This window comes from Rhineura floridana, chromosome 5, assembly GCF_030035675.1.
Source record: "Rhineura floridana isolate rRhiFlo1 chromosome 5, rRhiFlo1.hap2, whole genome shotgun sequence".
NCBI lineage: Eukaryota > Metazoa > Chordata > Lepidosauria > Squamata > Rhineuridae > Rhineura > Rhineura floridana.
In genome coordinates this window covers 51,544,560-51,560,604 of record NC_084484.1, presented here as the reverse complement: position 1 = coordinate 51,560,604, position 16,045 = coordinate 51,544,560, and the positions used below count along the sequence as shown (strand labels likewise).

Sequence of the window (16,045 nt, the reverse complement as noted above, 5' to 3'; positions counted from 1 at the left end):
GTAAATATCTTCTACAAATATTCTGTGTAATAAAACTCACTTAAGATGTACGTGGCCCAGTGCTGTACATTCTAACAACATACACTCTTTGGTTTGGCATATAAAAAATGCTACAGATGTAGCCTTATAATGTGTGAACTTCACTTCAGATGGGAAGATCTTAATAGTATAATGCAACATGCAAAAAATTCCTAGCCTACACCAGTCATTTGAAGTCACTGGACAAGGGAACAACAAAGGAAAGGGAAGAAAACATGAATGACAGACACACCTGTTCTTTTCTTCAGAAGATACCACAGTTCTGCAATATCCTTGTACAACAAGGAGATCAGACTTAAGGTCATAATGCCACAAATCGATTTAGTGAAGAGTTGTTCTGTAGATGGTAACCTCTATCTTTAAGCCTTCCTTCAAAGCACAAGGAAAACTTCACCTTTCACAGTAAAAGCCAAAGTCAATGGGACATAATACCTTTCTTCAGGTTACATGCAAAGCCAGTATGTCTTTCAACAGGATCAGAGGTCCACAAAAGGGTTAGCTATTTACTGGAAACGTATGGTATGAAGAGCTCATGTGCATCACACTAAGTTTATTTACTCAGAATATAAAAGATAATCACTGAGCAAATTCAATTAAAAGCAAAGCACGTTTTTAAAACAAATTAATTTTGAAACTCTCCTGGAGTGGCATGTCAAAAGCCTCCCTTAAGGAGCCCTACTTTAACAAATGGTAACCTATCAAGTAAAACCATCTCCTTTTAGGCTGAAAAGAACAACACTGGTCAGCTGACAGCTGCTTCTCTCAAAGAGCTTTCTGATGAGACAATTCCTTGAAATAGAATGGGAAGTTTCACATTTAGTAAAAAATGCCCTATTCTCACATTTTTATGGAAGGGCACAGAAAAATACCGTACACCTTTAAATGAACTCGTGACCAATATGTGTGTATTACTGAGCTTGACAGAGCTTTTCTTCAGGCAGAATAATAAAATATATTAAAAATACATGCACTCATGAACGTATTTCAGGTAATCCTTTTGTGGGCTTCTCATGTGATTTAAAAATTCGGCAATAAATGCAGGTTTGTTTCCTATTTTTAATGGCCTCTACATGTCTCCTCTCAAAATAGCAGCAACATCAGACTTTTGACAGAACACTCAATAGCAAAAGATTTACTTGCTACACACTGTCTGAGATTGTACAGAATGGGTCAGGGGAATCAATCCATAAAGCTTATGTTATACATGCAGATTGCTAAGGTTACAAAAGGGAATATGAAACATATCCTGTCCCTTGTTTTTTCACTTGCATTTTAGTGACATGTGTAGAAGGACTTTTAAAAAATATGTCGAATCTTTAATACAATTAAAGTATGCTTATGAACTTTCACCCACTCATGTTAAACAAAGTCTTATTTAACTTGATCCTTTTAGGTAATTGCTGCAGGACAGATTCCCTGTTAATTAATGACTGCAGGATTACTTACTAGCAATCTCCAACTCAGTAATAATGAAAGTGACAGGAACAACTGTTAAAAGTCTCAAAGAATAAAACAGGTTCCTCTGCTGTTGAGGAGACCTTCTGCTTTCTCAAAGTCACCAGAAGGTCAAGGATTAACTATTGCCTCTATCCAAACAGTTACTCCAGATTTCTTCTTCTTCATTGTACATTTATATGTCGAAACATAATCAGTTATGTCCTCAGTTGTCCAGGTTTACCAATGGATTTTGTACAATTTTGAAACAATCAAGTTAAAGATAAGTTTTTCCTAGTAAAGTTTATGAACACCTTACCAAATAAAGCTACTTTTAATGCCATGCTTTCTGTTCTCTGATAACCAAGGCCAAAAAGGTTAAATTACCTTAACTACACCCTACAAGATTTGATCTCCCTGAAATATAAACATCAACCTGCCTTACACTACACACTACAATAAGCAAGCTGCAGCTGAGGAATTTGCTTTGATAACATAATACTGATTTGATAACATAACAAAAGCTCAAAAAGAACTGCAATGAATGGGTGAGCTTCTGAGACTTAATTTTCTGTGACTGGAGGAGGGCGCAACAGTGGTGGCAGGTGGGAGGGCAAGTGCAGAACAAGCAGCCCACCTAAAACATAGTGGGGAGAGACAGGACCATGATATGAATGTCTGACAGTTCACATGGTAATCCACTGTGATATCATATCATGTTTCTTGTTACCTTATTGTTATAGAAGGGTCCTTCTAAATGTGTAAAGATACCAATAAGGAATCTTCTAATTATGTCCTAGATTTCACATAGAAACTTATTAGAGATGAACAGATGAAACATCTTGCCAAAGATCATATAACTCACCCGTAGCAAAGATATGAAGAGAGCCATGATATACAATAACAATTTATTGGGCTTTCCAACAAACAAGTGTTTTTTAGTTTCTTAAAATTCTACACAGAAAACAGCCAGCCACCTACAGTACCATTGATGATGTATCCTTGAGACTTTGCTTAGTAGTCCTGCCTGACAAGCTGAAAGTTTGCAAAAGGCCAGCCCTTAATGGCACATGGTGCCTGTATACCTCCCACAGTCCATCTCCAGACATCAGATACTGATCTCATGGACTCATGCACCTATGGCATATTTCTCACTTGTATTTGTCCCATTGTTCTCGACCTTGTCTGTAAAACTGAGGCTTCTTTGCAGACAGACAGTCTTCAAAGGGCATACTATAGAAATAGTACAATTTGACCAAGTTTTGTACTACCAGGGACCTACACCCAACCCACTAACACCACATCTCAAGACCAAGGGTTTTGTTATTCTATGATTTTAGAATGTTATATAATCTTAGAAAGGAGCATGGCTGTGCCTTATCATAAAGGATCCCTGCCCTTCTGAATTTGCTACTACACAAAGACAGAGATGCTAGCGGAACCTTGCAGGTAAGGCATACCTCTACTGTTTTTACAGTCAGAGTGCTTTTTAAAAAGTTGTTCACTATTTAGATCACTTTCACATGATAAATACTCTAAAAACTCATATTGTTGAACTCTCACCAATCCACCATGCGATTTAAGAACAAGTAAGCACTGATTCTCTCCAACTCTTTAAAAGAATATGCAAATGAAGTAACGATAATTCTAGCCCAAGTTTTGCCTCTTTCTCTAATCTGCTCTAAACTCACTAGTTCCTCTGATGCAGCACATGTCTGCTGTCTCCCATTAAAATGCTGTCGCATTTGCTCAGTGTCAAACATGGCTAGAACTCAGTGCCGTGGGCCTTACTTCAAATACCCATTAGGTTAGTCTAAATGCTTAGACATATATTTGATCTTAGCATAAAATAGCAAACAGAAGCATCAAGATAACTTCTCAGTGTAACACATATTTTTAAAACTAACATTTGCTTTAAGCATTTTTAGTCCATTTTTAGTCCATTTTAGTTCCTAGAGCAGCTTACATAAAGATTAACAAGGCAGGCCCTGCCGTCAGGGCTACAATGTTAAAAATTAAACCTCTATACCAAGTGTTATTATTACAGAAGGGTAAATTTGATTCCCATTCAAAATAATACACATTTACTGGATTCATTTCCAGTACATCTGAGGAAGTTCTAGTTTGTGATCCTGATTTGGTCCACTAAGTCCTGATGTACATGGATGGTATGACTGATTGCACACCATGGTTGATAGTCACATGCCCTTTTCAGCATTCATGACATTGATAAAGTCTTCCACACCACCCTCACTGAAACCACTGGACAAAGCAGGGTCCTTGGACTGCACAGCTAAAGGATGGGGAACCAATGGCTATCCTGCTTTTGTTGGGATGCACAGTTCCCACCCTGCATGCCCAATGTTTTTTGGTGACACGAGTTGTAATCCAACAACATCTGGAGATCCATAGTTAGAGAAGGCTGTCCTTAGATTGCCCTTCAGAATTGAACAGGGGTGCAAGAAACTTCAATGCACATACCTTGCACCCAGTAAAAGGAGGGGGGAAGTTCTAGAACAATGCTTTGATGCCTACTTCCATTCCTACCCAAAGAGAAAAACATGTTTTACATCAAATTATGTTTTAAAAACCTAGCCCGTAGTTCAGTGGTTGTCAGCTACGTTCTGTAAAGCAAATAAACTCTGGTACTTAAAGCCATTAAATAAATATTAAGCATGTAAAGCTCCGTTAGGAATTAAATCTGTTATGTTAACTATGTACTTGGAAAAAAACCCTACATAACAGTGGTTATCATAACAAAGATGTATAGCAGAAATTACTGTGGCTTGCCTCTTTGAGAACCCAAAAGAAAGTGTAATCTTACCTCAAAGAAGCACATTTATTTTTCAAAACATTCTTCTTTTTAAGATCCTAAACTTTAGAACAATGGCCATTCTCTTTACTTTTGAGTTTCCTAAGGCTCTTCCTGTTTAGTCCCTCCTGCAAGTAATGGATTTGCAGGAACAAGAGCCGGCACTTTCCACATTGCTGTTTATGCTGTTTCTTTATGTACTTTCATGCTAGGTATGGGTGGGGTAACACAAACATTTAAAAAAACTGCAACAGGAAACGATCTTGTTTGGAAAATGCATTTCGCTTCAATCTCCTACATGTCATATTCTACTATTCAATTATTCTAGACAAGAGTAGCATGGCTTGCATAGGCATAAGCAGTACACTAGTCTTCAGCCATTCAAAATCCTTTGCAGAATCAGACACTCAAGGAATATTAGCAGCAGAGCAGTTTCCAGTCCATTTGACCAACTCTTTCCCACTTATGATTATTTGCCTTCTCAGGTTTTCTGCCACTACATTTCATATTCAGCTCCTTCTCTGGATTGCTTCTTATGCTTCTCTGTGAGTGTCTGTTGGTAGTCACTTATTCCAGCTATGTCTAAACCCATTGGTGGGCTTTTCAGAAACTTGAGCTCTTTGGGGCCCATTTTAACTTTAGTCTTTTGGTAAGTCTCCCAGTCTTTGGGTATGGCATAGAACCAACATTATTCCTTTCCCCCCTCATGCTACTCTTCAATTTGTACTCATGTTTTCACTGCGTTCCCTTCAGTGAGATTGCTTGGTACAGTTTAGGGGAAGGACTCAGTGACAGAGTATATGTACATGCTTTTCATGTAGAAGTTCCCAGATTCAATCTCCTAGCATCTCCATTATTTAAAAGGCAAAGGTAGAATATGACACCTCCACTCTGCCTAAAACCCCAAAGTGCTCCTCCCAGCAAGAATAGATGATATGGATATATGGATAACAGTCTGACCCAGCTTCTTATGTTCCTATATGTGGCTATGTTACAGCAACAGGATTCAAGAACCATTTACTTTTATTGCCCTTACTCCCCCCATAATACTGTGGCCTATATTTTATTTATTTATTACAAAGGAGCCCAGGGCAGTAGTGCAGGGGTAGGCAACATGCTGTCCTTTAGATGTTGCAGACTGCAACTCCCATCTTCCCTGACCATTAGTCATGCTGGTTGGGGCTGATGGAAGTTGTAGCCAACAACATCTGGAGAGCATCACATTGGCTACCCCTGATGTAGTGGAAATCCAGTATTGTGTTTTAATGTTGTCTGCCGCTCTCTGAACTTGAGAACAGTTACATAGTAAAGAATATAGTCACTTGCAATCTCCTCCCAGTCCCATCTTACATTGTCATGTCGTAGCACCAACTTCTATCTATGGTGGCTAGGGATGATGGGAACTGTAGTCCAACAACATCTCAAGAGTTAGAGGTTACCTATCCCTGCTCTAGCAGCCACGAAGCAAACTGAAAACTTTCCAGGAAATCTACATCATTGTGCACTGTTGTCCTAAAGAAGCTGGTCCAGAGGTTGAAGCAAGATGTGTGAAACAGCATGCACACACGTGTGACTGAGTGCAACCCACTAATTATTTTCTTTATTTTTAGTATTTATTTCTCACCCTTCACCACACTCACAGGTAAAAGCCAGCTATGCAACTCTGCAGACAGAAAAAAATATCCCCCGCTTCTGTACAGTTATTTTTTCCATATCAGACTTGTGCATGTTTCTACAAGAAATATGCAAAAACTGTCCCTTTCTCCATTATATTAGAGGAGTGAAAAGCAAGAGTACAAAGTCAGTGGCCTTCCTACTTTTCAATGCTCCTGTAATGGGAAAAGTAGCTATTAGTCAGACTATATTTGAAATCTCCTGCTGTGTTGAGGAGGGACCATAGGACATGATTGGCATATAGAAGGTCCCAAGTTCAATACTTTGCACCTTCAGTTAAAGGGCCAGGTAGCAAGTGATATGAAAGACCTCTAAAACCATGGAGAGCTTGTCAGAGTGGATAGTACGGAGATTCCTCTGCTATTGGGCCTATTTTGGGGTTGCTAAGGAAAAATTACCATATTTCCTTCCGAAGAAGCAGTTTAGTTCTCACTCTGGTTTTTAATACAGAATTTCATTACTGAAAGGGCTTTGAGGCAGGGGCTGGATAATGAAGTCAAGGCACAGAATAACTTGATTATTTATTTATTTTATTTATTTATTTCATTAAGCTTATAGACCGCCCCATAGCCGAAGCTCTCTGGGCGGTTCACAAGACAAGAAATAGTGAAGTACAAGACATGTATCAATATAAAACATATAAAAAAGTTAAAAATTATTAAAAATTAAAACAATGTCAGCGTATACTAAACATAATTAATTAAAAAGCCTGGGTGAAAAGAAAAGTTTTTACCTGGCGCCGAAAAGATATTAACGATGGCGCCAGGTGTATTTCCTCTGGGAGATCGTTCCACAGTTCGGGGGCAACCACAGAAAAGGCCCTTTTCTGCGTTGCCATCCTCCGAGCTTCCCTATGAGTAGGAACTCGGAGGAGGGTCTTTGATGATGAACGTAGTATACGGGCAAGTTCATAACGGGGGAGGCGTTCCAACAGGTATTGTGGTCCTATGCCGTGTAAAGCTTTATAGGTCAAAACCAGCACTTTGAACCAGGCCCGGAAACAAATAGGCAGCCAGTGCAGGCGGGCGAGAGTCGGTGTTATATGGTCGGACTGTCAGGTCCCCGTTAACAATCTGGCCGCTGCATTCTGCACAAGCTGCAGTTTCCGAACCGTCTTCAGAGGCAGCCCCACGTAGAGCGCATTGCAGTAATCTAATCTTGAGGTTACCAGCACATGGACTACTGAAGCAAGGTTCTCTCTGTCCAGATAGGGGCGCAGCTGGGCCACCAGCCAAAGCTGGTAGAAAGCACCCCGTGCCACAGAGGCTATCTGAGCCTCAAGTGACAGGGATGGATCTAAAAGAACTCCCAAGCTATGAACCTGTTCCTTCAGGGGGAGTGCAACCCCATCCAGAACAGGTCGAACATCCCCCATCCCGTCAGGAGAACCACCCACCAGCAGCATCTCAGTCTTATCCGGATTAAGCCTCAGTTTGTTAGCTCTCACCCAGTCCATTGTCGCAGCCATTATAAAATAATGAGGTATACATGTAATATTGCAGATAGCTAAAATCCACAAAACAATTAAGAGACAGCTGTACATGAAACCATAATCATTAAACAGATAGAAAAATCAGTAAAACCTAAAAAACAAATATAGATAACTAAATTATATGTCTGGATAGGCTTGCCAAAACAAAAACGTTTTCAGCAGGCATCTAAGACAATGTAGCAGTGGTGCCTGCCTAACATCAATATGCTGTTACTAAACCTGGTGTCAATGTAAGTGTTCCATTTTGCACTTGTGTGTTCGGCTTTTTTTTTAATCTAGAACCAGCATAACACCCCTGGTACTGCTAAGCTTAAGGGCTAAGGTTGTGATGCTCTCTCACAAACCATTTTGAAAACTGAGGTTTAAAAGAATGACACACTGTTATTGTTTAATAAAGAACCCGCTGAGAAAGTGAAGGGGACCGGATGGATTTCTACTCCCAGAAGAGACATTTAGCAGGAGGGACTTTTTCTTTCATCTTCCTCGAATTACTCTACAATGCCATGTTCAAATGAATGCTTACACTAACATGGTTTGTGGTGACTGAAACCACTAAAAAAAATATGGTCACCTACAGCTTCTGGTCATATAATATGGCAAAATCAATGAAGCCACTGTACAATTTTAGAAATGTGGGACTGGCAAAAATTGGTATGGTGAAAATTCACCTTACCAAAGCTACAAGTGCCTGCCTCTTCTTTACTGACCATACAGGTGAGTCTAAGTGACACAAACATTTTAATCCTCAAAATTTGTAAAAGATTAATTTTTTTTTAACTTATCTTGAGCCACAGAAACCAGACAAGAGCTACAACTGGAGAAAAGCCTATAGCTTTCAATTTCTTCTACTGAAATTGCAACACAATGCATTTTCGCCCCAATCTAACAAAGAACAAATCTTTCCCTTTTCATCAAATCATGCTTGCTTAATTTGGCTTTACTTTTTTTGTAGAACGAACTTTGTTCCTTTATTATCAGAAGTTTTACAGGACAACAATATAATTCCACCACCACCGTCATACACACACCCAGAGTTGGTGTTTGCTATTTTTCTTTTTAGTTATAAAATTGTCTACAGTCACCCAGGATGTTTACATAAAGAAGGTGTACCTAACAACTGGGTTATTATCAACCACACCTTTAAAACGTCAGGATAGGATTCAGATCCAAACCACAGTACAAGATACTGACTTTAGAAAATTTATAAACCACTTAAAGAGCTCTAAGAGGTATACATGTAATATTGCAGATAGCTAAAATCCACAAAACAATTAAGAGACAGCTGTACATGAAACCATAATCATTAAACAGATAGAAAAATCAGTAAAACCTAAAAAACAAATATAGATAACTAAATTATATGTCTGGATAGGCTTGCCAAAACAAAAACGTTTTCAGCAGGCATCTAAGACAATGTAGCAGGGGTGCCTGCGTAATGTCAATATGTTGTTACTAAACCTGGTGTAAATTCTAACACAGACAGGTTAAGTTCTTGACAGAAGTGCATGTGCCCTAGAAGAGCACTTGCTGTCAATATGAAGTAAAGTTCTCAAATGAAGTTTGCAGAGTGGCACAGTGGTTTGCAAAGGGTGAGGCAGATTACCAGGTGAATCACACTTACTTTTCAGGAAAGACTCAAGCTACTTCCTAAACCTTAAGAAAATACGGAACATAATGACAATATGTCAATTAATTGCTATTATTAGAGAATAATTATACAACCATAACGGATTTTCTTCATGACAGAAAAAATGTATTAAGTTCTAAAACTGGAACAACTCTCAAGAAATACTATCCCCTTATTTCCAATGTTCAGGCTTTGAGCGACACAACCCATGCACAAGCAGGCTTGGGATAACTCCATTTGCAGAAGTACAAAAACAAACATATGTCTAAAAAAAACTAAAAAGGAGAGAAAAATCCACAGCTCAGTGAGGATTAAGCATGCTCAGTGCCCACAGACTGCTGACTGACTGTTGGAGAAAATAATGGAAAGCCCAGAGAGGGGAAATGGAAGGGTTAAAAACCTAAACAGCAACACTCCACATTCTTTTGTTGCAGGTCTCACTTGTTAACACCTGATTACTGCTTAGTTATACACATGGTAGTTACCCCTCTTCCTCATGTTTTCATGTGGAATTATAGTTGGATGTCGTGTATGTATAACTGACTTTTTATTTCTCTCAATTTGACACTGCTTGATTTGGTTTTCATTTTTTGTTGCACTTTTTTTTTTTAAATGCTGTGAGATTACAGTAAACTGCCTTGAGTTAGAGGCAGGATAAATATGCTAAAAATGAAGGGTAAAACTTGCTTTGACTAGGTCAGAAATCATTTATTTATTGATTCATTGAATTTCTTAGTTGCCCATCTGGCTGGCTATCCAGCCACTCTGGGAGACATACAAAATAAGCATACAGTTACAATAAACATTAAAAAATGTGGACACAAGATAATAAAATCTAGCCCACCCCAAAAGCCTGCCTGAAGAGCCAGGTCTTCACGGCCCGGCGGAAACTCATTATAGAAGGGGCATGGCGGAGATCATTTGGGAGGGAGTTCCACAGGGTGGGGGCCCTCTCTCTAGTCCTCACCAGTTTGGCTGTTTTGACTGATGGGATAGAGAGAAGGTCTTTTGAGGCTGATCTTATTGGACGGCATAGCTGATGATGCGGGAGTCACTCCTTCAGATAGACTGGACCGAAACCGTATAGGGATTTAAAGGTCAGAACCAACACCTTGAATTGGGCCTGGCAAGCAACTGGTAGCCAGTGCAACTCTTTTAGCACTGGAGTTATGTGATCTCACTGGTGGCTGCCTTTAATCAGGCGCGCTGCTGCGTTCTGTACCGGTTGCAACTTCCGGACCGTTTTCAAGGGTAGCCCCATGTAGAGCGCATTACAGTAGTCTAGACGAGAGGAGACCAGGGCATGTACCACCGATGGGAGCAGGTGATTGGGAAGGTAGGGGCACAGCCTCCATATCAGATGGAATTGATACAGTGTCGCTCGGCTCACAACTGAGACCTGAGCTTCCATGGGCAGTTGGGAATCAAGAATGATCCCGAGGCTGCAGACCTGGTATTTCAGGGGCAGTTGTACCCCATTGAGCACCAGGTCCAAATCCCCTAACCTTCTCTTGTCTCCCATGAGCAGTACCTCGGTTTTGTCAGGGTTCAGTTTCAGCTTATTCCTTCCCATCCAGCCACTCACCGACTCCAGGCACTTGGACATGGTTTCTACAGCCAACCTCGGTGAAGATTTAAATGAGAGATAGAGCTGCGTGTCATCCGCATATTGGTGACACTGCAGCCCAACTCTCCTAATGATAGCCCCCAGCGGCTTTATGTAGATGTTAAATAGCATCGGGGAGAGGATGGAGCCCTGCGGCACCCCACAAGTGAGAGGCCAAGGATATGATACCTCATCCCCCAATGCTACTCTTTGGTGCCTATCAGAGAGAAAGGAACAGAACCACTGCAATACAGTGCCCCCTATGCCTAATTCCTCCAGGCGGTCCAACAGGATACCGTGGTCAATGGTATCAAAAGCCGCTGAGAGGTCAAGGAGGACGAGGAAGGTCCATTCACCCCTATCCAACGCTCTCCTCATATCATCCACCAAGGCGACCAAGTCTGTTTCAGTCCCATGTCCAGGCCTGAAGCCCAACTGAAATGGGTCCAGATAATCCGCTTCCTCCAAGTGCGCTTGCAACTGCTTCGCCGCCACCTGCTCGACTGCCTTGCCCAAGAATGGTAAGTTTGAGATTGGGCGAAAGTTGTTCAGATCTTGGAGATCCAAGAGTGGGGATCCAATAAGAGTGGCAGCTCTTGCATTTGATTGTCAGTGGTGGAAAACAATACAGCAGCACATCTATTTCCTCCCCAAGACTTTTGCAGTCATATTTTAAAGTACTAACAGCTGAATTCTTGGTGTGGTCACTTCCCACATGGGGAGGCTTCAGCAATTATTTCAGTCACTGGGAGAAAACTTCCCAATCACTGAAGCACACCTTTCTGCAGTTCTCAAATGATGAGAGAAAAAGAAGGGGGGGAGGCTAAATGAATTCCCCAGCCCTGACTCTCTTCAATTTTAACCAAATTATGTTCCCTGTAGCCTTCTAAAAACATTAGCTAAGAAAGGCTGCCACAAAAGGTTAGGTGGTCAGACCCCCTCTAGCCCTCCCCCAATATAATTTCAGCACTGCCTTTGAGACAATGTAACTGCTCACTTCCTTGCCTTGGTCATGATACAGTCTTGGTAAAACAATAAATCTGGTTGTCTCCCTGGTGCTCTCATGTGCCTGTCTGATTTCTGACTGTGAGTACAACTTCGCAGAGGAGTTCCCAAACCCCAAAGTGGCAAAGATCATTGTTGTCAACTGGTTTGGAGGCCTACCAGTACATGTCTTGAATTTGGATTTAAGATACCAATAGCTATGGTCTTCCTTCATCCATCAGCTACTGCTAAGCCTTGACAGTAGAACTATTTGTGGATCTGACCTCCGAATATATCAAACCCTACTGGTTATTTTTGTACATGCCATCTTGGTCCATATTTTACAGCAGGGATGGGCAGAAGGTAGATGGGGATCCACTAGTAGGCCTCAGGGTGATCAACAAGGATTTCTGACTCCCAAATGTTTAATAATAGTAACAAAATGGCACGTCCTCCACATACACCCCTATCTAAATTAGGATGAAATGAAGAAACCTTGGGATAGCCAGAAATGGGTTTGTGCATGGAAGGATTGTGAGCTGCAGCCCAGTCCTAGTATGCAAAAGTCCCTATATTCTTTAATTCTACGTATATGTATTTTGCAGCAGGTTCCATTTAACAGATCTCGGAATTCTAGTAAAAGTAGAACCTACAACCCTATAGTATGTCTCACAAATAAATGCAACATAGATGCTACACTGATGTACTCACATTGCAGAGAAAACTTTTTCTGACCAGACTCCAAAATGTTTGCCAACTCCCTAAGGAGATGCTATTTTAGGGTATCTTCTCCCTGGATCAATAGCTGAATTGTACACAATAAACTACAGGAAATACAGCTAAGCATTCTACTCTGTTCACATTGCATGTACTTTATAAGGTACTTAGTTGTGTTTTAGTGTGCCCCTGTCTACCTCAGCCAAATTCACTGGGTAGATATTTTATTCTTCCAAAGTACCTGCTGTCCAGCCATGGGATATTAAGCTTTAAACATAATCAGACACTAATAATTTGCATTTGCAAGGCCAGGTGAAATAAGGCTAATTATCTTCAGAGCAACAAAGGAGATCTATTGAATTGAATACCTTACACAACCCTGTAAAGCAGGCCTGTAGCCTTTGAACCTCAGCCCTACTCTAAAAGAGAGGTAAAAAGGAGCAGCTGTTAATCTCTAGATGTGTACAAGGTTGCCTTAATTACTCCTGAGAAGCCTATTATAGAATTAATAGTGAATGGATGAGTGAGTAACTAGGTTATGATCCTGACAGAATCAAAAACCAATTCTAATTTTCACTGTGTGTCTGCCTAAATTTACTTTTAATTTACTAACATACATATGAGGCAATAGCACCTAATAAAACAGGGTTTTGGCTTTCATAGTTCAGTGTTCTTCAACTTTGGTTCCCCAGATGTTCTTGGACTACAACTCCCATCATCCTGACCACTAAATCAGCTGGCTAGGGATGATGGGAGCTGTAATCCAACAACCTCTTGGAGGTCCTAAGGATGAAAATATTGCGAGTTGTAAGGAATTGAAACAGTGGTGGAAAGATTAAAATTCATTTAAAAAATCAGAGGTTAGAACTTTGTCCAGTAGTAGCATCATGCCTTTGTCAGCTCACAAAAAAACCCAAGCCTGAGAGTGTGTCCCCAAGTGGTTACTAAGCAAACAGAGTTCAAGTATTTTGAATAAAACACTTTCCAGAATGTAGTCTTAGACATAATTCATGCTCTTTGGTTCACTTGTGAACTCTAAGGCTTGTTTTAGACCAGGGCTATGGAGTCGGTACGCCAAACCTTCAACTCCAACTCCTCTATTTTTCTACTGTTCGACTCCGACTCTGACTCCACCCAAAATTGCTTCCAACTCCACAGCCCTGGAAAGGGCTGTAAATGTCTTTTTAAATTGGAAGCTTTCATAGGAGCATTTTTATCGCTGCCTGAATATGCGCTGATCTTGGCATCACAGCATTTGTCTTCATCTGGGTCCTGTGTCATACACTGACAAACAAAATGTTTTCCATCTTGAGTTATGGTGAAATGCTCAACTACAGTTGACTTCATGGGAAGCTTTTTTGACATTTTGAATTTATATTTTAAAAAATTTGTCAATCAAAATTTATTTTGAAGCCGGAGTCGGAACATTTCTACCAACTCTGACTCCACCCAAAATTGCTTCCGACTCCGACTCTGACTCCGACTCCACAGCCCTGTTTTAGACAAAACTCCAATTCACAACTAGAAGTGAATGACTGACTCACATCTCTGGCATTCAACCTGCGCTCTACATTAAAGTTCCTGGTGGCTTTATCCACACCAATTATTGTCACAACTTAGTGCTAAAACGTAAGTTAAGGTGTATTTGGACATGCACTTACTGCACATACCTCAGACAGGAAATCTAAAAAGCTGTCATGTTGTACTGTAGGATATATACAATATATTGACATTTGTGGAATGGGTGATGGGGGCTAATTGCATGCATTTTTCTACATAGTTTGTGCCAGTGTGCGTTTCACAATTAATTTCTAAACATGAATTGAGCTCTTAACAGTTTATACAACAGAGATTGATATCCATTTTTAGTTAAATTCAGAGTAAACCCACTGAAATCAATATACTTAAATCCATTAAAGCCCATTGATTTCAATGTGCTCACACTGAGTATGACTAAGATGGATATCACACCAAGTCAACAGTCAAGAGATGTGAATCAGTTTTTTTAATTGCTTAGAGGTTTCTCAATCATGCGGCGTATAACTTTTGTTGAATAAATAAATATCAAAACAATAGTTGTTACAGTGGAAGATGTAACAAGGTGCAACACAGAGGAAAGTGTTGCAATATTTTAAAAGAAAATAATAAGACAGTATGAAGTCAAGTGTCTTGCAAATACAAGAACTGAACATGCTAGCCAAAATGCGGCTACTTTGAAATAGCAGCTAAAAATCAAATTAGCACAGTTCTCACCAGAGCAAGCACGGCGCGGGTAATTTCGCCCATGCCTTTTTGTCAGGGACCGCTGTACTGTTGAGGAAACATTGTGAAAGAGGTGGTTGACTCTGCGTAGAATTCGATAGGGATTTTCTTGCCTTTCTCTTGAATATCCACGTTGTGACATTGTGCTATTGTCACATTAATTTTTGTTTAATGTCGCATACAACAGCAACCCACAAGATCTTTCTCTTGCAACCTTTACTGTTCAGGGCACTCCAGTGCAATTTTAGGATTTTAAAAAAGTTACCCAATACATTTGTAGTGGGAGATGAAGTGTAAGTATTTGTATTTCACTTCTTGTTAAAAAAAACCACTTGGTAAATTTAATTACAGATAACTCACTTCAGTTTTGACTGGTGACACAGTGAAACTTCCTTGATGAACCTACATTATCCTGTGCACTCCTAAGTATATTTCACAAAATGTAACTAACATCTTGATGCACAGAACACATTCACTGCCTATCCTCTTGTGTAGCTGTTACTTGAAGCAAGAAGTCTACAGAAGAAAGCAAGGCACATTGTTCAGAATTGGTTGAATAGCTAAACTTCCCTTGGATCCAGATTTATTTCCAGTCAGTACCCACAATTAGTTGTTTTTACTGAAGAAGTCATACCCAGCTTGGCAGCTCAGCTCCTTGTCACATATATCTCCACAATGTTGCAAGAGTTGTCCTTTATTTCCAAATCACCTCTACCATTCTCTGCATATTTGCCACCTCCTTCTAAATGCACAGGGGTATCCTGGAAATGCCAAGCAACATCTTAGGCTTCCACTGTAGAAAGGTACATGGCGGTCCTCTTCATATATTCATAGTTCAGCAGTCAGCTAGGCAGAAATCTATCACTTAAACCGTTATACTTTCAACTCGCACATCTGCCTCATTAGATCTCCCTGTCTTCCCTTTGAAGTCTGCACTGTTCAGGTGATTTCAACAAGGCAGAAGAAAACAGCAATGCTATAAACAAATGCTATAAGAAATTATGCATCTTTCCTGTAACAAATATCATTTAACCGCTGCTTCAGCCCCATGAAACTGAAGACACACTGCAGCTGAGCTCTTCAAAGCCAAAATAGCTTTCCCCTCTAAGTACTCAAAACGGAAAAAGCTAAGAGAACTCTTCCCAGAGAGATTTAAGCCTAACACGCAAATTACAGTGGGAAGGAAGGGAGGGATAGAGACTACTGGTGTCTTAAACCGTACCAGGAAGTTCTGCACTGCCTCCTCATCTTATTCAGTACAGGGGAGAGAGAGAGAGAAAGAGGAAACTGATTATGTTGCTTTGCTTGGCAGTCACTTCTTTCTATGAGAGACATTTGGCTAATTTAACTGTGGGTGTATACAGATAACCAGTATTTTCCCACAACAGCACATTGAGG

The 16,045-nt window shown here is 40.3% G+C and overlaps 1 protein-coding gene across 9 annotated transcripts in view; it reads right to left on the bottom strand.

Annotated features, from left to right (window-relative positions):
- MCF2L (MCF.2 cell line derived transforming sequence like) overlaps positions 1–16,045 on the bottom strand; it is a 160,631-nt gene that overhangs the window by 97,903 nt on the left and 46,683 nt on the right. For 2 of the 9 annotated variants that reach the window (XM_061626673.1, XM_061626676.1), the window contains exon 1: positions 14,639–15,760. The exons of 6 other annotated variants lie outside the window; for them this stretch is intronic. In XM_061626673.1, coding sequence (XP_061482657.1) covers positions 14,639–14,789 — 151 coding nt within the window. In that variant the 5' untranslated portion in view covers positions 14,790–15,760. Of the gene's footprint in view, positions 1–14,638; positions 15,761–16,045 lie in introns of those variants that run through there. One more of the 9 variants, XM_061626678.1, reaches the window with a different exon arrangement.